General features: G+C 37.4%; 1 protein-coding gene across 1 annotated transcript in view; it reads right to left on the reverse strand.

The window, feature by feature from the left end:
- Nucleotides 1-4,524: 4,524 nt before the first annotated feature.
- Nucleotides 4,525-24,949, reverse strand: part of LOC306948016 (uncharacterized protein) — a gene marked incomplete at both ends in the record, with an annotated part of 57,082 nt that continues 36,657 nt past the window's right edge. The window contains 10 exon segments of the mRNA XM_079537476.1: nucleotides 4,525-4,719; nucleotides 5,639-5,786; nucleotides 6,412-6,682; nucleotides 8,106-8,772; nucleotides 19,729-19,923; nucleotides 20,592-20,739; nucleotides 21,386-21,656; nucleotides 22,122-22,830; nucleotides 22,833-22,881; nucleotides 24,285-24,350. Of these exon segments, the coding sequence (XP_079393602.1) occupies nucleotides 4,525-4,719; nucleotides 5,639-5,786; nucleotides 6,412-6,682; nucleotides 8,106-8,772; nucleotides 19,729-19,923; nucleotides 20,592-20,739; nucleotides 21,386-21,656; nucleotides 22,122-22,830; nucleotides 22,833-22,881; nucleotides 24,285-24,350 (2,719 nt within the window).

A 24,949-nucleotide genomic window follows, 5' to 3' on the forward strand; every position in this document is an offset into this window, starting at 1 on the left:
TTGAACTGGAAATCTAAGATAGGTCCTGAGTGATGTCTGGTTGTAAATAGATTAGTTTGTTCTACTGACTCTCTGCATGGGATATCCTGACAGAAGGATATCATCTAATCAGCTACATGAAGCAGCAACAAGCTTGGTCAGGAACAGCTCAGTACCTCCACACTGCTCTGCATGTTGCAGGGGACATTGTAAATATACTCTAACTACGTAAGTTGCTCCAAAACTAATGTCTTTTATTTCTTTCCATGGGAAAAAAATGACTACAAATTGCTCAATAACGCTGTTTGACAGAGCAAATTCTCAGATACAAAATGCTATTTTTTGCAATAGTCACCACCATGAACTGATTTGTGTGAGTGAGCTGATTGAGATGCTGTCCATTCCATGGTGTGACAGCTGTGCATGTATGCCTGAAACATGTCTTATCTTTCACACAGCTATCACCACTGCTGAAATGTACCACTCTTTGCCTTGCTGTGCTCACCCCTCCAGAAACATTCAGCAAGTGTTGATGAATGTCAGTAGGTGTACTTTTTCTAGCTGGAGGAATTCAGTGACATACCTTTGCTTTATATGCACTTCCATGTAAGATGCCATTGTGCCAGCTTGCCTCTCTACTGCAATCTGTCACATGGCAACAACATGTAATGGAATGTTATTGAGAACATATATTTAGAACATGTATTGCCTCTAGCACCATGGGCTAACATAATAAAATAGGAGGCATTACTTTCAGAGCAGGCTAACAAAATAGGAGGCATTACTTTCAGAGCAGCCCTCGTAGCATTCTTCAAAGTCATCACTAAATTGTTACTTAACTGCTTGTCAAGAGAAGTAGTGGTTAGTTTTTTGAGAGGTTGTTGATGAGTATTTTGGACATTATTGAAATAGTGAATGAGAAGAAAAATAACAACATGGCTTGAAAAGTTATCAAAATAAGAAAATGGAGTTTCAGTTTCTCCATGATGGCAGTTAGGTAGCTGTGCTCAGTCCTTTGCTAAGTATGTATCACAATTAGATACCTTGGAAAACATGATTCTCTCCTGTCAAATGTAATAGAAAATAAGAGGGAATCACCCCACATGGATACCTATTAGATTGCAGCACTTATGCTATCCCAGGGAAAATAAAGCTTTTTTGTTTTTTTTCTTTGTTTTTTTCTGAGCACTGTTGCAAATGGCTGCACTGAAAACCCTCTACCTAGAATGGATGTCACCAAGAAACAAGAGACTAAGCTGGGAATCCTGCATGGAGTTTTACAGGAAAGAGATGGGCAAAGCCCCTAGTGCTCCTAGGTAAGCAGTGGCTGGGATGGAGGAACTTCTCCTGCTCCAGGAGCCAGGGAAGTCTTACGAAGGACTGAAAAAAGTGCTTTCCAAATGGCCTGATAATGGTCTATGTGCAAGGAACTAAGGAATAATTTATCTCTTTTCATGCTGCTTGCCAGTAACTGCTGAGTTACACGATGCATTTGGTTCCTCCTTACAAAAGCAGTTTTATGATCAATCATTAAGCTAGTCCACTCCTTGCTTGGTCTTCAGATTATGGTGTACCAGTGTCATACTTCTAAGTTTTTCAAGATAGAAGATTTTTGTGTGTGGAAGAAAAACACGAGCAAGATGATAAGGAAGAGCAAGAGAAATGTGAACTTCATGAGATAATTCTTCATGTAGGCATTTCTTGTTGTCTTATAAAAATATACCACTTAAGATCTGGCTGCAAAGGCTCATATACATAACCCCGTTGACATATATATCTCAATTAAAATCAAGAGATTGGCATCATTGCAAAATTGCTGCAGCTAGAATAAAAATCAGTTCATCTATGTATTTTTATTTATTTCTATGAAGGGCACTATAACTATAAACTCTGTATGTCTTACAAATATTCAGACTTATTGGGTAAGGAAAATGTTGCTGTCTTCAATTGCAAAACAACGTGACTGACAGAAGGAAAAAGAAAGCTGAAGGCCAAGGAGAAAGTTAGTGACAGAACTGAGAATAGAAAGCAGGGCTCTTCTGCTTTGCGCACTCCCTCTTTTACTAAGTCAGTAGGAATCTCAGAACTAAAATCTCACATGAACTCATAGTTTGCTAGACATAAGTCACACAAAGAAGATCAAATAACACCATTATTTTCTACTGTGTAGAATCCTAGAATGAAATAAGGTTATTTTATTACCAGAGTGTGATTCTATTTCACATAACAAAAATTTCACTTCAGGTGATCGTATCTCCATCCCTGCAAAATGCCAGACTGGATGTGGCCCTGACTAGCCTGGTCTAGTGGGTAGTGATCCTGCCATGGGTTGAAACTAGATGATTTTTGAGGTCCTTTTCACCGCTTTTGAAGCGTTTTGAAAATATCCTTGAATTTAATGTGGCAGCAGACTCAAAGCACTGGTCAGAAGAAAGCACCAAGATACATCTATAGCAAATGCATGGTAGTTTTACAGTTTTTGGCTTGCATTTGTTTCAGAGAGCTTTTCCGAACTGATTGTTTGTTCCAAAGATGGAAAAACAGTCCCTGGCCACCTCATTTTCGGCAAGTAGCTGGTGAAGGCCTTTCAGTTTGGCCAGAGACTAAGCAGCATTCAGAGAAACATCACATGCTGGGCAGGAGCTTATAGGGCTTAATAACAGAGGAGGGTACACATTCCTGTTTGTCATCTGGCTTCATTATATCAGGTAATTCTGGAGCACAGGCCTGACCATCAACCTACAACCACTCATTTTCTTGCATATTTGACACAGTTCCTGATGCAGGTATTGTTCATGCCAGCTGCAATCTTTCCAGACATATCATGGGCATTTTTGGGAGATTTCACGTAAACCAAATGTTATTTCCAGTAAACAGCCCTTGTGTCTTATAGGGTCAGAGTTAAGCAACATGGAAATGAGCTGTGTTGAGGCAATCAAACTCAGGACTAGAGTAGGTATTTTGGAGCATTTTATTTACAAACATAGGTAAAAACTCTGGGATAGTAATAAATCTCAGTGTCCATTTTATTTCTTCCAGATATTCATAACCTTTCTTTTCTGAACTATTATTTCTTGATGAACCAGAGGTTTAAAGCTATATGGCATGACAAGTAATATTTTTTGAGTATCTGTTTTAGTCACTGCTTCCATTACATGCTTGTCAAGTGTTCACTGCCTTAAAGGTAAACTTGAAGAACACAACACAAGGCTGGCAGCTCTGGGCATTCATACCACAGGCTATGAATGCTCTAACTGAGAACATGGCAAAAAACTTGTCCTTCCAGTGTCTGGAAGAAAATGATCACTATCCTCCCACCCTATAATTTGAAGTTATGTCTCCTTTTTCCTAGAAGCCCATACCAATATTTCAGATTGCCATTGCTTCATCCACCATCCATTCACCAGCACTCTTTGTAGTGTTCATCAGGATTTATTTGGCAAACTCAACATTAAGCCATCCGCCGCTCAGGGAGGAGCAGACATGGATTTCTATCCTCCAGGAAAATATCCTTAACAGCATTCCAGATCTAATGCTAACTCTTCTCTTGCAGTTTCAGCTTAATTAGAATGTTGGAGACATAGGATTTTCTGTCTTCATGCAAGGGAGGATTGCAAACATGAATATTCTTGAATATCCTGTAACTAAGTCAAATGCTCTGATTACGAAGATTGGTGTGATGGGTAGCAGTTGCCTTACAAAGGTCAGGTTCCACAGAGGAACTTGTTCTAATTTCAAATTGCCTTCATGATCAGTAGAGTAAAACTTTAAGACAATGAGGAACAGTACACTGAGAAAGATAACTGTATTTAACACTTCTCAAATAGCTGCTGTTGCTGAATCCAAAGGGTGGAACAGAGATGGAGTCAGGCTGATATCACAAAAGTCTGGCCGTGTTTGTTAGCACGTGTTTCTTTTCTTGGTGCTCCAGCCCCTCACAAGTGCCAAGATTTGACTCTGAATTTTGACACTACCTTGGATCCATCAGGGTGCATAAGGAGATGTCAGATTTGTACAGACATCCTCAGAGTGCCAAGCAATCATTTTCTCATGCAAATACATGACCTTTTCCCATCAATAAGATCCACGTGGAAGAGAAAACCTAAGATATCCCTAGGTGGACTGCATTTATATTCTAAATTTCCACATCACCTCTCCAGGACCAGGACCTGGTAAGTACTACAGGCAGCTGGAGAAAACAACAGGATTTTCCTAGTTTCCTATTCACTACTCAGTAACAGCCTGCTTTTTCATTCATTACATACTGAATAGGTTTTAAACTGCTTCTCTCAGCTGGATACTTACCTTATTTTTCAATGATAGCATGTATTAGTCATTAGAAGACTGATGTATACACTGCTTCATAAGTCATGGTAGTTGTTTTCTACTGGAGAGAGCAAGGATGGTGATTTTAAGAATGACTACATTCCTGTCTTAATTATTTTTAGAAAAAATAAAATGATTGCTAAAAGATTTGATATAATTTTAATTACATCAGACTATTAATGCATACATGCAAATCAAATCAATAAGACTTGCCATTGATCAATCATTTTTCAGTGGGTTTACAATTTTTCCTATGAAGAGGATACTTTGAGTGTATTGATCAACAATCAACAGCAAAAATGGACGGTTGAACTTTATAACAGGAGGAACAGAATGAGGAGCAAACTCTGTGCCAGTGACTGCTGCAGCCTCTGTGCCATTCTCGTGAATGTTCAGCAGAGCCTTGTGAATAGCCTACAAGGAAACACAGCAAGCATTACTGTACACACAGTATGGGAGTGGAATGACTAAAACTGGCACAAAGTTAATTCACCTCCTGTCTTTCAAAGAAATGACTGGTAAACTGGTAAACTGGTAAACAAACTAAGAAGAAGGAAATTTAGTCCATGGTAAGTGTTCTAGCAATGTTGTCTCCATGAGTTTGTTCCACTCAGTATTTCTCACCATATGTATCAGGGCAGAACACTTGAATTCAGAGCAGGAATTACTATTTCAGAAGGAAAAAAAGTAAAATTTCAGAGCTGTTCTGTCTGTATATTTAATGCCTCATGGATTAAACTTTTGTCAGTAGAAAATAAATATCCATACAAAATTTTTTTTTGCATTTTCAACATTTGTTTCATTAAACCAAGGTATTATAATGTTATAGTTACTGCTTTTGCAATGCCCATAAGAGTGTTAATTTATCTCTGTATTATCTGTTCTTCCCAGGAAACAGGAGGCTTTCCTGTAACTTGGTCCCTCTTATGTGATTAGCACTTGCCAGTGCCTTCCACGGAAATAGTTTGAAAGTTCTTTAAAATTATAGAATCACATGCATGCATTAAAGAAAAGGTGCCACTTTTCATACTAGACATGCTCATGCAATGCAGCTCCAAAAGATGGTGTCTCCTCTTGCATGCTGAAAATATTTTGTTCCTGGAAAAATTTATATAAGCCTCCCAGCCTTTGCCACAACTTCAGGGTGCCGGAAGGAAGGCAGTATTTTTATTTTCAGATCCTGAACAAGTCTGAAAGAATTTAAAGTTGCTCTAAAAGATAAAATGTTCAAATTCACTGTTATCAATCATTCTCAGGACTAAGAATTATTCTGGAACATAGCTTAAATTAAGGCAATTGACGAATTGACAGACTTTTCTGTTGACCAACTTACTCTTGAAACCTTCAGATCAGACTTTCCTGTGATTCCAGACAGATTAGCCTGGTCAGAAAACACATCTATTACACCCAGGTTCATGAATATCTTCTTTAAGTCATAGGTGCCAGAAATGGATACTTTTGGAATATGCACTTCCATCCTCCTATTAATTTAAAAGAGATTTATGGTGGTTATTACGATCAAGGTACAACTTGAAGTCTCCCAACTTGCTGGTAATTCTGTGCTAAAATGTTAGTCTTCAAATATAGAAAAAATGAGAGCAAAAAGGTGGGAAGACAATGGTCAGGATGATGGGAAAATGTAATATGAGGAAGACATAGAGCTTGTTTCCAGTCTTACAATCACCCCTTGAGCAGTGGTAGTGCTAGCACCTTTGTGGGTACATTTGCATTCATTTGCTAGTCCTCAAGATTTATTTATTTTTCTTAAATCATACCCCGTTCTCTCTACGGGATCAAGTTTCTATGTCACAGTAGTACCACTGTTAACGTATTATATTTGAGAAAAAAAATGAAGATACTGAAGATCAACTAAAAAGTGTACAGAAAGAGAAGCTGTTTCCCAGCTCACAAATTTTTTCCCTCATGACAAAGCAGTGCTACTTCAAATTGCTGCTGAATGTCAAATCAAATTGTTTAGTCTGTTCATTTATGCCAGTTCCATTACTTAAACCTCGAATGAAAAACAAAACCTTATAACTCTAAAAATTGACTACAGTGTTTAGACCTCAGGTTCTGACTACTGCAAAGCATCAAATTAGAATTTACCGTCTTTCAAGTGATTTTTCCCATTTAGACAGCGTGTCTTTCATCAGACCATCTTCCAGCCATTTCATTTTTCCTTCATTGGGCAGAATGAACAATGCTGAAACATTTCCCTTGTAAGGAATCCTCACCACCTTGCATGACAGTTTCTTGTCAGAATATATGTCATAAAAGCTATCTCGAACCATCATCTTCACTTCAACCAAGGTCTTTGCATTCACATAGAAATAATCCGTGTGAGTCCCCTTCATATTGAAAGGATTTTCCCAGTAGGCTTAAAAGTAAAAGAAAAAGAACACAGTTGCATGCTTATTTTAAGGAGGATATATAAGTATAATCTAGTCCAATTTGCACCAAATACATCCACATCTAAAAATTTATGCTCATAACTGAAGATTAGAGGAATTCAAAATTTATTCAAGGTCCATATCATCACTGCTCTAATATGTTCAAGTAACGAATATCCAAGATTAAACTTCAGAAAGGTGTTGCAAGTCAGATAAATCAAATGAGATAACTTCATGATGTTATCTTAAATTTATTTGAAGAAGAGGAAAAATTTGACGAAAAAGAAGTGCCTAGCCAGGATCCAGCGAGTTTATTTGCAACCACTTTGCTTGTTAAGCAAGTTCCACAGCAGATGACTGCCTTTTTAAAAGTGGCATGTTAAGTTCCTTCTATTCTTTCTCATCTGTTCCTCATCTGGTAGCACTAAGGAAAAAATTCAATGAAAGAACAACCTGAACTTTTGGGTTTGATAATAACTTCATTACAGTAAGTGGAACGGAGCTTCTAAACCTTTAACCTTCCATCCTTATTCAAATGATTTTTTAATGGTATTCTACTTGTATTAAGTCATTTGCTGAACAAATACAAACAGATGACAGTTTGTCATTTCAGAACTAAGTGCGCTTGTTTTTTAAATATTGAACAGAAACAAAATAAAATTGAAAAATAAGTAGTAGAATATAAACACTGAAGTACTTTAACTACTTTATAAGTTCGAACTCTTTCCTGTCCCACCATAAGGAATGTACCTTCTGACTACGGTACCTAGATTTAATAGAGTACCTGAAGTGAAAGCTATTTTACTGAATCCTGTTCTATTTCCACCTATTACCAACTTCCTGGGTGGATAATTCAATGTATGTCCTGCACACTGCTACAAATGGACATTACCTTTACGAAGTTCATCGATGCTAAAGCAGCACATTCTGAAGTACCTGCTGGTGTATATATGCAATGTAATGACTGACTGTGGAATACTTAGAGCCCAACTCCATAGATATGTACCCATTTAAGAAGCCTGGATTGTAGGTAAATTAAAGTTTTGTCATTTTTTATAATCTTTGGAATTTATTTTGTTTCTTCATATAGGATATATACATACGGCAGAACAATTTTTGCTATAAAACAAAAGTCTGATAGAAAAATCCACAAATGCATGAATTTGCTGCGCTCTGGAAAGTCCATAAAACCTGAAGTTTGCAAATAAGTGAATTTTTGTGCTTATAAACCTAAAAATACGCCAGAAAACTATAGATGTATTAAGAGGTTTCAAAGCATGAGAACTTGCAATGTTTCTTATAGTTTTAACACTGTCCTTCTTTTAAAAACAATTGAGAAATAGTCTGGGATTTTTTTCCAGTCCAAGGCAAACTTGAATATTGCAGTAAGATTTGTATGACTCAACTTACCTTTGAAATAAATATAGTTAACAAGTACCATTAAAGAGTTTGGATTGAGGTCTTTCAGTATATGATTTATCTTCCCATGGGTTTTGTTTTTTATATGATCATTGATCTCTTTTTTAGCCTCAGTAGAATTCTGAATGTTACTAGAAATAATTTCTGCTTTGTACAGTTTTTTTATGTCCTTCAGAAATGCTGTCAGTGGCTTCAGGTGTTTGTCCATAAACAAGGTATTTCCCATGCTCAGCTCCACCTGGCTGCCAGGACGGTTCAGCAAGAGAAGGAGATGATGAAAGCCATGGTGTATCTCCTCCTCCCTGTTGTTGGTGAGATTAAAGGCCAGCCCCTCCAGCAGCTGAGCCTGGGTTGTGGCTCTGGAGCCGAGGGCCAGCAGGGCAAAGGCAGCAGAGACACTGACTGGGGAGAAGAAAATATTCTTGCCAGGTGCTTGGACAGTTGCTTGCCTGTAAAACCTGAAGGCAAAGTCTGTGTTGCTGGGTATTATATGCTGGCAGAAAGCAAGAGAATCTTCCTCATGAGGATGCTGCTCATGGAGGTGAGTTACCTTGGGCTCTTCATTGTGATGGTCAGTCTGTCTCATGCTGGGGACTGCAGGGTAAAGGATGGCCAACAGCAAGTATAGCAGGAGGATGGCCTTCATCATACTTTTCAACTACAGTGTGGACAAAAATAAATTGTGTTGGACTCTGGAGAATGGCATGTGAACATCTCATCTTTTATTTATATCTGCTGCTGCCTACAGAAGTTACTAACACTGTTAATCTCCTGGCCTGCTCCTTTATTATGACACAGTTTTGAAACACTCCTGCTTTGATCTCAGATGTAATTCATATCAATTACTGCCCGCTTCAGTTCTGCTTTCCTCCAGCTACACAAGTCCCTTGTTACTGGGTGCTTGTCAATAGAGTCGCATGTGATTATTAAAGGAAAACATGATTCAGAGGGAGAGAGTAAATTAAAAGGTTTATTGCTTTTTTTTCATCTCACTGTAGATCCATTTTATGATGTGGTGACACATCAGAAACAACTCTGACGTCTTGTGTGTTTACCTCTAAGAGCTCTCATATGAGATATGATATTTGTGATTGTAAGAGGTTTACGTCAAATGAAAGAGCTATGTCAGTGGAAAACAATAAAGATTTACAATAGTCAAAACATCATCTTTCTCATTCCTGATTCATTTTGACACACAAAGTGAGTAATCACAAGCGCACTAAGAACATTTTCCTGCTTTAACATCTGATTAGATCAGAATACATTGCTTTATTTTAAAGCATCACTCAACTAATGCATGTCTTCCAGATGGGTTCCTCTATTTTTCCAACCCCACAACAGTAATAGATGGTGAGGCCACCAGAGTAGGCATGGCCTATCCTGTCTGTCTAAAATTTGTATGACTAGGGAACCCTCCTCTCAGCAAACCTAAGTTTATATATCCTACTTATTATTTACACCACACTGGTGTAAATAAGACACCTCATTTACCTCGGACCTTTGGCTTTCACATCAGAAACTTTAGAGAACCTCAGTAATGACATCAAAACAGAATGACTGTTGGAAAGTCAGAATATTTTTCCTCTCCTTAAGTAAGATGATTTCTTCTAGATTTGAAAGAGGTGTTTTGGATAAATATTCAGAGCAGAGTTATTCTTGTAGACCTGCTGTAATGTATCTCCACAATTTGCTATTCAGTATTTCTTGGAAATTAAATTCTGCTGTCATTTGAGTGCTTAGAAACCAAGTTTCACCTTTGAAAGTAGATGTGCTTCATGACTCACTAGCTAAATGTCATATAGCTGCATCAAAGTCTTTAAAGTAAAGAAATCTGGGTACTTACATTGCATTCAGAAGCTCTTGCTCTTGCATGGATTGTGCTCTTTCTTGTAGCTTTACTCACGCTGCTGTTTTCCTCTGTTAAACATTACATGGCCTCAAATACAGATAATCTAAAAGGATAAAGCTAAATGCTGATGAAGCTAATTTTCTTGGCTGCCATATTCATGTGAACACATCTCTACTCCAATCAGAGCTAAGACCATGGGACAAAGCCAGTCGATTGAGAGGAGTGTTATGCTCCATAAGGGTCATAAAGCAATGCCTAAGCAAGTATTAATTGGAAATGAGATTTTGTGCCAAATACAGCTACTTTGCTCTATATACTGCCTGAGATAGAAACTACCTTTGGATATGTAGAGTTCTGCCCAGCACTAAGCTCTGACAGCCAGGTTCACGGTAAGAGAGCTATGGGGAACACCTATCCTTCTCAGTGATGCTACTTGGCCTACCATATACTTGACATTTGTGAGAGCAACATATACACCCAGTTCCTGTACATAGATACTTTCCTTGTTTCCCAAAGTTAGCATATTTTTGCTGAAGCACAAAAAGATTTGTTCCTAACCCTGATAGTATTGGAATTAATATGCTATATCCTATATAAGTATCAGGTAGCTACAGGGAAGCTATGGAGGAGATTTTAGGTTTAAGAACATACCTAGAGTATATACTGAAGGCATACGTGGTTGCAGTCAGATTTTTCCAAAAGAGTGGTGGGGGGTTGGAGATTCATGATCTGTGAGGTCCCTTCCAACCCGAGCCATGCTGTGATTCTGTGAACAGGACTAAAAGGTCTGAAAGCTCCATCCCTTAATTCAGCAGTCTCTCAGCAAGGAAAGAGGACGTACAGAAGATACACCATGCTCAGCCTGGCAAAATCTTCCCTACATTTCTTTTCTCCAAAATGTTTGCCTTATCTCTGTTATCCTGTTTGGCAGAGCCTTCATTCTCATTTATATTGCAGATAGATTTTGAGACCTGTAAGTCAGGAGCCTTCAATATAATAATTTGCATAATTTGAAGGTAAATATATTCATTTCCAAAACTTGCTATGGAAATTACAGATTACCAATGGATTTGTCAAATTATCCAGAAGGAAGATCTAAGATTCTTACTGTGTCCTGACAGAACTAGCATTCATGCATCAGTCAACCATTGTACAAGGGGAGTTCAGTTCCTGATTGCCCTGCATTTCATATTTCTCAGTTTTTAGACGTACTCAAGATTTACTTTAGTTTTCTCATAATAGTTACCTATCTGAAAAGCACCCCAAACAGAGGACAGTGAGAAAATAAATTCTATTATAAAGAGATGAGCCATCTTTCATAGCATTTTTGACATTGCAAAACTTCAAAGATAATACTTCAGCTCTAAAATCTCAGTAAAGAAAGGGTACAATCTCATCTTGTTCATTAAGCCCCCAAAACTTTCATGACCATGTACAGCATGTGGGGATTGAGAGAAAAACAGCAAAATTTATGTAGTAGAGCTCCCCTGAATGTAGTGCCTCCTCTATTGTTATGTTGGCCAGTGTTGGAGATGGGTGTTGTAGAGGCTGAAGTCCGTTACACTGGAATGACAGGAAATAAAGTCTCTAAATCTAAGGATCCAAAACAAAAATATTTTCATCTTTACTTCATACTTTGGCTTGGCAGACACTTGAAAGAAATGCTATGTTGCTTGATATCTGAGGGCCAAGTCACGTTTTTAACTAGGAGACCTGCTGTGGGTTAAGGAGCGTAATTTTAAAAATTCAGCTTTGAAAACTACAGTCACACTAGTGGGAAGTTTGTCTAAATAAAAGTCTTATTAATCCCAGGTATCTGTAATTTAACCTTCTGTTTGAATACCAATGATTGGCTTAAAAGAAACTTTTTTACAACAGCAGCCTAAAATCATACATAGGCATATAAGCATAGGTTCAAGTTCTGAATGCACTAAAATGTGGTCACTTGCTTTATTTTTCTCTTCAGCACATTTACTGAAGAAACACATTTTTTCTGTCAGCTCTAATATAAACACAGATCACAAATTGTTCTTATCAGATGTATCACGTTTATACATCTTGAAAAGAAAACCATGTTGATTTCTGTAACTGATATTAAGGAGAACTCAAGTCTCCTGTTTTCATTTAGCTTCAGTTGTAAGAACTGTCAAGTTTCTGCAAACAGTTACACAGTGGCTGTTTAGGAAGTCATGCCTCACAAAGTAATGAGGTTTAATTGGTCCTATCTAATTTGACAGTTTGCTGCTGGCATACTATCTGCTAGTGCAGCTGGTTAATGATACACATGTTGGTATGAAATAATGATCACTCCTTGACATCTTTTTTTTCAATTATTACTTGACTGAATCTTGCATTTTCAAGTTGTCTTCCCACATAAACTTTGCCTACTCCAACTCTCGCATTTAAAAACAGGTCTGGGTTAATAAGGTTAAGATGTTCTTCATTTTACATTTTGATAAGGGCTATTTTAAAGCCAAACATTGGCTATGCCTATACATAAAAAAAAAAATCTAGTTGTCTGGCTATGTGAAGTTTCAGTCATCCAAGGAATCACAATCTCTATTGTCAAGCTCATAATAACTCAAACAAATATCAGTGCCACAGTACCAAAACCCTGAGCCCAGCACAGAGCTAGGCTTCTCAAGGCAAAATTAGATCCATGCAGAAAGAGTCACAGATTTAAGACCACAGTAACTTCTCTTATACCTCAGAAATTAGACTTTGTTGTTGTTCACATGTTGATGCTTATGGCGGAAGCATCAAAAGTGAAATTTTCAAAATTGAAATTCTAGGCCAGGTTTTCTCTATTTCTGGATATGGGCAGTTTAACCTGCAGTCATAGCCAGTGAAGACCTCTATAAAGGGAGAAGTATTCAGCAGTCCGCACTAGTGCAACCTCTCTGTATTCTCCAGAGAAATTAAACAGATCTTCATGAAGGTCCTGCGAAACAGTGAGCAAATTTCATAGAAACATGGATCAAGAGTCAGAGATGGGATGGGAACCTCCAAATATGGAGATTCCACAGTCTTTCTGGGAAGCCTCTCCCAGTATTGCACTACTTCATGGTAATAAACAAAAGTACTTATTTAGAATTTTGTCCATATCCCAACTGTTCATCTTCTATTCAGTTTCTGCCAGCTTCAGCATCATTCACTTCTTGACATTGTCCTGATATTTCTGGGTTATCACTTGTAGTGAGGATGTTGTGTTTGCTCAGCTTGAACTTGTTTACTAGGAACTGAAGGAAAATTTCCATGGCTCTGGCTGCTCCTCTGTCTCTATCATGTTAAAGGTGAGGCCTTTGTGTTCCCAAATCCACATGGATAATCTGGACCCCAGGATAGCATTGGGAAGGCAGTCTAATGTCTCAAAGGAGAGAATAAAATGCTTTGCCAGCTACCTTTTTTTGTGACCCACTTGTAAAACATAATGCAAATTCAGCACTGCTGATGATAGTCACCCTGAGATAAGGACAGGTTTCAAATACATTGCTGCTTTCCAGGGAAATGTCAAAGTATCTTGCAGCTCTTGAGCTATGCTAGTCACCGAGGTGACTAGTGAGTATGTGGGAGTGGACTTGTTTGCTGGCTGCCATTTAAAATGTAATGAGGAATAGAAACTACAAATTGGTAAGAAAGCATAATGAAAATTACCCATCTATCCATGTAATGCCATCAGTATTAACACAGGTTAATTAATGCTGTTTCAGATTTATGACTGAGCTTATAGGACAGCATGTATACAATGAGACAAAATAGTTTTAATTAATGTTTTTGAAGTAGTTTCTAAAGAAAGACTGGAACACCTTTAAATCCACTATGCCAAAAATACTTCCTCAGTTTTAGCCACAGAAATGAGATATAAACTTTAGGCCTCAGTGGTTAGTTCAGTATTGCCAAACTCCATGAATACTGATGTGCTTAGAAAGGCTGTTTTCCCCTTAAACTTCTCTTGACCTTTCAATATCTTTCTCCACCCAAATTCCACCTTCATCCAAAGCATACCTGTCACATCCAACTTGAGTGTTTTGGAAAGAAAACAGATCTGGAATTTCTGGGGGAACATGGGATGAACTATCTGGGAGATCAATGTCAGTAAAAAAGAAATTATATGAGTGTGGACTTTGCTGCTGAAAGCAATGGAAAGATGGAGCAGATCAGACCCTTTATACTACTTCTGAATTAGTTTGTTCCTTCATTTTGTTATGCTGAATTAAATGAAAGTTTTTATCTATGATGTCTTAGTTTGTATAGCAACACAGATACATAAAGGAATGTTTTTAGAAAAGAATCAAGTATTATAATTACATATGTTTACCCAATTATGATTTTGTCCTCATTTTTTCTTCATTTCTTTTTAATCCAGGAAGTGAACTATTGCACTAAGCAGCCTCAACATCTTACACCATTTAAAAACTGGACAAAAAGTGAGTCATCTGAGATTGAAATAGCTCTGAGATTCATTTGTAATTCATCGGACTTAAAAGAACTTAAACCCAAAATCTTATGTATGCAATACAGGAAGTGCAAAAAGAAAGTCTCATAAAAATAACACAGAAATAGAAATCTTAGAAAGTGAACAGACAGGCCTGAATCTTTATTCTGAAGCAGACATTTTCCTAGTCCATGTTCTGTAGAGAGGTGACTCCCTTTTTCACTGCTGTCAACCTCACTCTTTTTTAAAGGGAAAATAGGAATCTGTTCCATAGACAGCATATGTAATATGTTTTGTAGCACAGATGTTATCTTCTCACAAGCTACCTCCTTACCAAGGTGTCACCTTCTCCACTTTTTAGTGTTGCTTGCACTCCATCCAGCATAAAGCAACAACAATCTGTAAATCAGCAGCTGAGAAAGCTCTCCCTTTTTCCTCCTATTTAATCCAGACATCTAGTGGTTTACATGCTGTTGAAGATACTGTAAAACAAGTTTGAGAAATATTTCTCACATTGCTCATACCAAACACATTCAGACACATTCAGATCCATTTTAATTGGAGAAATCTCTTAAGAAATGTCAAAGCCAGCCACACAGATGGAACGAGTGACATGAAGTATGTGATGGAAAGCCAGCAGCCCTACTGAATGATGCATTGCTTATGGAGCCCTCCATTTCTGATGGACAGTAAACCTACTTTTTTCCCCACATTGATCTGGTTTATGACTGAAATTGTTTCTGACATAAAAAATCTTGTGGTTCATAACATTCATAGATTTCTAGAAGTAGAAGCATGATGCTATTCCTGGGAAAGTGAAATAGGAAGAGCTAGTGAGATGTTCAGACAGTCTCTTAGTCCATAATCTGGAAACAGTTCATGGAAATCAAACTGAACTTCAAAGTCAGACATCCTGGCAATCTTTGTCTGGAAGAACGCTGCAGACATGGCCTGGGAAAAGGTGAAGTTCAGTATGCACAGGAGGGATATTTCAAACGAGAATAAAAGAGTGAAACACAATAGTACTTCAAGTGATTTTCTGTGTTCACTAATGTTTTTATTGTCACAATTATCACAATACTGTAATGTCTTCACGTGTATTTTCCTAATCAAGAAATATTATGATATATAATAGATTAAAAAGAAAAAAAAAAAAAACAAAACAAAAACAAGCAAACAAACAAATTATAACCCCAGCCTAATCTATGTTGTATTTGAAGAAGAGAAATACAACTCTTTAGCAAAGATTTTCAGGAGTCAAACGGCCACAGACCTTTCATCTTGCCTCGCAGATATTTTTTCCTGGCCAAATGACAGAGCATTTGCCAGGAGTCTAATAAATAGCAGAAATACTGCATTAACTTCATGTCAGTGTGAATTACATCATTTGTTTTGTTCTCTTAACCGCCACTTACTTTTCAGTGAAAAATCACCAGAGAGCTGAGAAATTTATGTAGTATTGCCCAGAGATATGTTAGTTACCAGTTGGATTTACTGTTATGCTGAATGCATAATGAAATACATCATACCTGATTTTGAGAAGTACAAAACCCTGAGTGATAGGGCTGGGATATGACTGCAACAAACCAATTTGTGGGGATAATTTTTTTCTGGCAAAGAGGACGTTGTGGACGTCTAGGACAAGTAGGCTGGTATAAAGCTGAGACTCCCCTCTCATTATAACTGAGGCATCATGGGGACCGTCCACACCAGAACTTCATAAACTTCGCTAATATTTTTCTTCATTATTGTGTCCTGAGGATGACATGGAGAAAGAACAGTATCATACAGCAGAGGAGCGTAGCGAGTTATTCAATATCAAGATAATAGTAACAAGATCTGGTGAATTAGTTCTCATGTATTAGAAAACAAATAAAAAGGCAATTTGGCTGTGGTGTGATTCTATGATATCTCCTTTTTGATGACAATATGCTGGCATCAGAACTGTGTACTTCAGCTTTGTTTTTCTCCTTAAGCAGCCTCTGCCTTTCTTGTTATGGAAATATGGGTTCCTATTTGTTATTGCATTGTATACAGCATCACTAGGTTTTCCAGTAGAATATGCAATTTGCTTTTCAGTTAACGACCTTTAAGGCTGTTGGCTATATTACATGCTGTTCTTCTTAGCTGATACCACACAGCTCTGGGAGCAACCAGTAGGTTGCAATAGGAGCAACCTGTGCATTGGCACTGGCTGCTGGCTGTTTGAAATATGTCATTTTCCCTGTTTTCCTTCAAGCATATTATTACTTTCTCTGCCCCCTCACACAATCCTGGCAGCAATTTCTTCTTCTGTGTTCTTTAGCACTACTCACAATTGCTGTTGGATATAATTTTTTTTCAAATTCTTTTCAATGTCCTAAGGATTAAATGCATCTCCAACATGGATTGATCTTGGGGTGTTTTTGGGTTTTTTTGAGCTGTTTATTTATCTTTTTTACTTTGTTTCACTTTTGTAGATAAATCTTTGCCAGTTATTATAGGACAAGAAATACATTAGCTTTTGCTTTTTAGATTGGCAATTCTTCCATGACTTTTAACATCAGAGTAGCCTTCTCTCTCTAGAGCGCATGATTGAATGACTCTGAATAGAGCCATACAATCATTCACTCTAGGGAGGATTTCTCTAGAGAGAGAAGACTGCTTTGTGGTATGCAGTTCACAGTTACCAAACAAACCAATCAGCAGAAATCCAGAAAAGAAGAAAAGCAACAACAGATTGAAAGAAGAAACCCTTCCCTGAGCAAAATATGAGCACACTAAACTTGTGACACTCACAAGAAAAACAGCTTTGCAATTGTTCTGTATTCATTACTTAGCGTTCAAGTATGTTGAGAAGAGTGAGAAGTTCTGGTGAGAAACATTTTCTGAACTTTATCAAATTTTATCTTTATTTTTACCACAGAGGACGTGTATATGGTCCTTACTTCCACTTGAAGGTGACTACGTAAAAAATAATTTCATTATATTTATTAGTTGCATGGTTAATTCAGAGATAGTTTAATAAACACAGAGAGTGTTAATGATAGAGGGACTAATCTTCACCTGGTCTCATTTTACTTTTGAGATGAGGTATCCCAAGAATAAAGCATGATCAAAGTCAGCTTTTCTTCTGTACTTATATCCTGGTACATTTTCTCTAAAAGCTGATCTAATGCTTCTAGAAAGCCTGGTGCTAAACTCAGCATCTTAATAAGACAATAAAGGGCATGTGGACAGATTGCTTTAAGGATTATGAGAAAAGAAAAAATAGGTTATACATATTTCATGATCGCCTTTTTTTGAGAGAGAGAGAGAAAGAAGAATTTAATACTTCAATAGTAAATATATATATATATATATATATATATATAAACATATATATATATAACCATATATATATATATAACCATAGCTATATGTGATTTCTATTTAAGCATTCCTCTTATACAGTATGCTCAGTATGCTTTCTTTGGGAAAATAATGTAGGAAAAGGTCCTACTATATTAGAATTTGACAAAATACCTCACGGCATCTTTTCAAACATAAATGGAAGCACAAACTTTGACTCGTATTCCCATATGATGCTTGATTATTCCTCATCTGCTTTCAAATAGGTCAGGCATCAAAGGGAGATCTCTCAAAGGGAGATCTGATTGGCAAAATATCATTTAAATTTTTTCATGATAGCAAACAGATAGTATTGATCCAGGGTCCACAATGAAGAACGAACAAAGTCTCATGATATTTGCTTACATAGTCATTTGTCACTGCAAAGCTGGACTTCAGCATGCTGTCCTGAATTAGCCCCACAATTTGCCAAGTACTTTTAAATGATATTCTGTAGAATCAGTTTAGCTGTATTACACTGAGATTAAGTCTGTATATATGCCCTGTGTTCTAGCCAGCAGCTTTTACTAAATACTGAATAGATCAAAAACAGATGTCAGTAAGGAAGTTTTGTCACTAGTTTAAGTGATTTTGATGAGGGTTTTGAGTGTGAACATCAAGCAATACTTGGCTGACATACAGCTACAGTCTAGTAATACTGATAGTGATAATTTAACACTAGAGACAAGTCAAAATCCCCCAAACAATCAGGACATTGTTTCAGAAATAGTCATTATTTTCATTGTATATTATTTCACATTTTAAGAGACTAAAGACTGCAAAGTTGCTATTTGTATTTGTTTGTTTTTTTTTTTTTTACCAATTTGAGATATTCTGTAGTGAAAGATCTAATAAGTATTTAACTGCTTTCAACAGCTTTGCATATTTTAATAAAATAACACACTAGCAATACACTAGACTCGTGAATCTTTGAAAGAAAAGGTACAAATTTCAAGTAACCATATGTTTTTATTCTATAGTATCAATCCACTGCTAAAATCTAGTCTGATTTAAGAAATACTGCCTGAATTTGATGTGCATGTCTATGATAGCTTTCTGAGTTCAAAACAGATTAACAGTCCCTAGAAAAGCTTTGCTGTTTTCTGTGAGAAGATAAAAATTTCTGTACCACAGCCTGACTTGTCTATCTGGAAAGTGTGATAATGAAATTGGAATCAGTAAGAGAAATGAGAAATGAAAGTGACAGCAAATCCATAAAAAAGAAACTGGTGCTATCGCGTGGAATATTCCACCACTTATCTCAATACATTATCAATACCTCAGCAATGAAGAGCAACTTAATTGCCTGCATGAATAGGACTTCCACAGGAGAAGACAACAGCTAAATCAATCGTAATGGTCAACCTTTTACATTATTGTGTATTCCAATGTTGTAGTCTGTGGTGATGTAAAAATAACTTCATTCTAATAAGAACAAAAACCAAGCCAGCCAAGTAACCAACAAAGGAAACAAACAAAAACGACAAAGAAAAAAATGAAAAGTCACTTCAATATTAAGACACTCTGCATTTTACATCAAAGGTCAGTGGATTAAACAGACAGGACATACACCTTCCTTCTTTTTTCCCCCCCATTTCTCTTCTCCCAGCCTCCCCTGCACACACTGTGGGTGTAGAGTAAAAGCTACATCATCCATGAAAGAGGCTACAGATCACCGCATATACTGGAGAGTGTCTGGAAGGCATTATTACAGAACAGCTGAAAAGTGACTCATACTTTGTTAACAATACAAGTTACATACAGTTGTAGACCAGAGGGGAAATCTGTGTCATTTGGGCAAGAAAGAGTAGTTCTTGCTTTTCGGGGGTTAGAAATGTGTATAATAACAACAGTTGAAAGACACCAGTACACATTGGTGTACACAAAGTTATTACTGGATCACAGGATCTTAGGTAGCTATGTGCAGAAGTACCTGTCCTCTGGGCAATCAGTTATTTTTTCAGAGGATTTACAATTTTCCCAATGAAGAGGATGGTATGAGCATATTTATCCACAATCATCAGGAGAAAGGGCCTGTTGAATCTAACTCGAGGAGGACGAGAAAAATCACCAGATCTCCATGTGATCTCCTTCACTGTGACTCCTGCTGCTTCAGTGCCATTCTCATGAACATTTAGCACAGCACTGTGGATCACCTGTGAGGATATAAAGCACAACAACCTGCAGAGGGAGACCTGTCTAGGATGGGATCTGGCAGCAGCAACCTGAGGAAGTTCATCTCCAGCTCTTCCCTGCCCACTCAATCAACAATCACGTCAGCCCTGAAAGCCTCCATCAACCGAGTGTGCAGAGAGAAATCTCTGTGCAGCAGATGGCCAAAGAGCACTCAAGATGACTGATGATGAGAAGTTCTGGAAGTAAAGAAAGCTGGCAATTTAGCCTGGACTAAGTTTTACATTTGGCAGCTTCATGTGTTATCAGAAATCTACCCTATCATCCAGCTGGAAAAAAAAAAAAAAAAACTTTTTTTTAGAGCACTAGAAGGGCAAGAGTAATTGCATTTTTGCCCTCTATTAGAGGGTATTTTACCAAAATTAATGTGCTACCTATAGATAATTTTGTTTAGTATCCAAAAGAACATCTAATGATATGTATGTCCTCCTTGTTCTTGATCCATGTGTTTGTAACCCCTTATCTGTGTGTTTGACTTCAGTTTTAGGAAAGGTATGTTTGTCTTTGTGGCAGATGCTTATGATTAAATCTTGCTTCAGAAAGACTGGGATAAGCTTTTCATTTTTTGTTTGTAATGGATTCCCAGAAATAGAAAAATGCTGTGATCACTATATTTCATGTGCTGACTTACTTTTGAAACCATCAGTCCAGGATCCTCTGTAATTCCTGACAGATCAGCTTGTTCAGTGAACAGATCAATTATACCCACTTCTCTGACTATCTTTTTCACATCGTAGGTACAAGAAATAGAAAGTTTTGGAATATGTAGGTGTATTTTTCTGAAAAAAATAACATCAAAAGGGACAAATTGTCATCTAGGTAATGTTCCTGAGTGGCTTCGCTTCAGTGACAATTTATATTTTTTCTTAAATGACAAAAGTCTGCTGTTAGGTTTCAAATAGCCCTTTCTACCAGTGTAGTTATATAATGCAGAGGATTGGAATAGTATAAGTCCATGTTAAACTCTATATCCACAGTGGGTTTCAAGGATTCACAGAAGACATAACTGTATATAAACTCTGCTACCAACAGAGCCTCACTAGGCAGTAGACATCCTATAAGATCATGACTTGTTGTATTAGTAAATTAATAAAATTCATCTTTCACACACAACACTGTAGATCCCACCAGGCCCACTCCACTCTAATACCCAATACCTCAGAAATAGCTACTCCATTTAAGTTTCACAATGCCCACATAAAACAAGCCTCTGTTAACTTCATCACCACAATGCTGAGGATAAAAAGTTCAATGCCCTGTTTGTTCACTATCCAGTGTATTTTTTGTTTTTGAGCTAAGAAAGGGGAAGTCCCGCACGGAGACTGTAAGTGAACAGAGTTCAGTAAAATAATTCAGCTTTTCAAGTTCAATCTTGCTGACTGCTAAATAATGCAGTGATCTCTCACACTAGGAAAAATCTCTTACCTATCTTGGAGGAGCTTTTCCCATTTCGCCACAGTTCTTTTCAAAAGAGCATCTTCCACCTGTTTCATCTTCCCTTCATCAGGTAAAACAAACAATGCTGCAGCATTTCCATTGTAAGGAATCTGAACCAGCCAACAGGACAGCTCTTCATCAAAGTAATTTCTGTAGTAACCTTTCCGATACATCATGTCAACTTTCACAGATGTTTTCTTATCCACAAAAAAATCTTCTTTTTTTGTGTATGAATCACTGAAGGGTTTCTGCCAATGAGCTTATGACAAAAAAAAAAAAAAATTCAATGGAATAAAAAGACAAATTTTCATTACGAATAAAATGGAATCTAGTCCCGCTCTTTCCCTTTGATTAGAGCAAACATTTTTTCCCCATATTACTTCACCCCTTGGTGTTTAATTACTTCCTACATGCCTGAAGACAGTTACAGAGAAATGATACTACAAACAACATCTTTCACTATTTCATGATTCTATCATCACATTAAATAATTTACCAAGTACAACAAAGGTATTTTCTAAAAACAATCCAATCTCTTACTCAAACAAGTAAGGTCACAGACATCCTCACTGTTAACACACGTACATGATTTCACTGGAAAAATTTTTAGATACCAAACATGTTTTCCTCAAAACAAATACTCAAATTACAGTTTCTTTATTTTATTCTCTGCAATAAGCAGTGCATCCAAGTTACAATCTTTGTACCCTTCAGTAATTCTTACCTTTAAAGAAGACATAGTTAACAAGAACAATTGCGGTGAGAGGATCAAGATTTTCTACTAGTTTAACAATTTTCTTATTTGTCTTTTCTTCAATATAACTGTTGATCTGGATCTCAGCACCAGAGGAGTTGTTAAAGTCAGCAGAAAGGACTTCAGACTGGTAAAAGCTTTTGGCATCATCCAGGAACTTCTGTAGTGGTTTCAGTGTCTCTTCTATAAAAAGGGCATTGCCCAGGCTTAGATGAAGATCACTATCTGAACGGTTCAGCATATGTAGGAGCTGGCAAAAACCTTCATGTATTTCTTGATCCTGAGTCTTTTTCAGGTTAAAGGCAAGCCCTTCCAGAATCTGTGTTAGTGTCGCTGACTTGGCACCCAGTGCCAGCATTGCAAGGGAAGCAGAAATGCTTATGGGTGAAAAGAAAATATTTTGATCAGTTGCTTCGGATGCAACCAGCTTGTAAAATGAAAATGCAAAATCAGCACTGCTGTGAACTACTTTGACAAAAGTTTTGTTTTTATTTGGAAAAACTCCTTCCCTGTGAGAACTGCTACCTGGGTAATGTGCTCCTTTAGAATCGTCCTGTTTATTGAGGTAGCGAGGATGCTGATGACATTGGACAACAGAATACAAACCAGCCAGCAGAAAACACAAGGAGAAGGTGGGTTTCATTTTCCTTTTACCCCTTCCTGGAAAAGAAATAAATACACCAAACATGACAGGGAAGTAAATTTCTTCATGCTTGCATGTTTCAGCCAACTAAAATGAAGCTCTCAAAGTACAGCTGTCTGTTCTCAAAAATCCCTCCCTTTTGTTTCACATTCCTCATGCAGCAAATCCCTGAATGAATATGTCTCCAGATGAACTGTGCATAACCACATACTCTCACAAAAGGAACAGTTTTGATCATAATAACCAGTGAAATAGATATATATAGAAGTGGGGTTTTTTTTGTTTGTCGTTTTTAAATCACTAATAACACAAAAAAACACAAAGAAAGTTTATGACCTCTTCTCCAGAGAAAAGAGATGGGAGCCATTTTTATACCTGATAGTGCCGTTATTGCAGCTCTAGTAGTCTTTCTCTCTTACTCAGAGAAATAGATAACGAAACATGTTAAACTAAAATGTGATGTAAACATATATCGTACAGTTTAAGGCACAAAGTACAAGATAAGCCATTTTCTCAGAGATAAAATATTGAATCACTGTAGCAGCAAAGTCTCTATATGGATCCTTGCTGATTCCAAAACATTTTTTTATTGGATGAAGTATTTTCTGTGCTAGTAGGCAGTTCTTGCTTGTCCTTAACATACTTTGAATCTTTTTATAACAAATTGTTGTGTATACATTACTTGTGTGTGAAAACACTTCCTTCCCAGGCAACAACACAAACCCCTGAACTGATATATCCAAATGATCCAAGAAAATATTGAAAGAGTACTTACAGTGCTACAAGAGGACCCTGCTGCATTCACTTTGTCTGCTCCAGTGTTTTCTCTTCATTGAAGAAGATTTACCAGAGCACCTCCGTTAATCATTAATGACTTCAAATAAAAAAAATATCAGTGAAGATACACAGCAAGCAGTAATGATGTTTTGGACATTTTGTCCAATCCAAGCATAAAATAATATTGTCAAATGGTAGCTCTGATTAGAGGGACAATATCTTGTGGTGCTACCATGTTTGTGGGTTCTTGTAAGATGCTTGCTGTGTGGGTCTATTGAGAGAGCTGGGCCTCTCATGGCTGCAGCCAAGGGCAGTGAATCCCCGTGAAGACTGCCTATAGCCTAGGCATGGTAAAAATGGCAAGAAGACCTCAGCACAGCTCCATAAGAGCACAGCCTCCCTGTCTTTCATCCTCCCAGGTCCAGTCTCGGGGAGATAAAAAAAAAAAAAAAAAAAAAAAATGGGGCAAGGCTGCTGACAGGGATACAATCTCTCTATCAGTGTTCCCAAACAGGGTAAGCTGCCTTTAGATCTGTAAAACCCTTCTACCTTACAGTGCTCCTTTTTAACATAACATTTACTACAGGGGGTTTCTTAAAGGGACCAGATTGCGTGTAATTAGTAACGATCTTTAGATTCTTTAGTGAGTAACAGCAACAGACATGTGGCATTACTACTCTAATGAGACATTTCTAGCAGGTGCAGCTGCTTACCTGTTGCTGATGACCATAGCATGTGACTGGGTAACGGTGAAGTGGTGGTGTGGAAGAGTTTTCCTCCTGGTTTTTAGAGGAAAACAAAACAAAACCACAAATAACCCACAAAAAAAAAAAAAAAAAAAAAAAAAAAGAAAAAGCATGAAAAGAATAGTGTCGAAGAGAAAAGGTGCTTGGTGGAAAGCTTTCTTTATCAGCACTGCTGTGTGAAAGACATGAGCTGTAACTCCAGAAAAGCTGCTGGTGCCTGGCCAGCTGCCCAGCAAATCAATGCTCATTTGTTCAGATCAACAGTAGGCAACTGATAGCTCCACCCTGGGAACACAGGCTTGTTTAAAGGAGCGCTTGAGTAGGTACTGGACAAACTATACATAGATTATGTGCTCAATAATGGTGATGCCTCCCAAAACACATTCAAGTTCCCTATGTTTCAATGTGTGGCAGCTAACACAGTGGGAAAGCACACCTGGTACATCCTGGTAAATGTTGAAGAAGGCAGGGAAGAGGAAAGAATGGGCAAATATGGGTACAGAATAGAAGCATAGTAACCAGTACTATGTTTACTATGTAACTGGTACATCCAGTCCCAGAAATAAGACAAGAGTTCAGGACTTCAGAGTATTTCTATAGCCTTGTCATTTTATAGATGGCAAGATGTGCAC

This window comes from Tetrao urogallus (assembly GCF_951394365.1).
Source record: "Tetrao urogallus genome assembly, chromosome: 6".
In the NCBI taxonomy this organism is placed as follows: Eukaryota; Metazoa; Chordata; class Aves; order Galliformes; family Phasianidae; genus Tetrao; species Tetrao urogallus.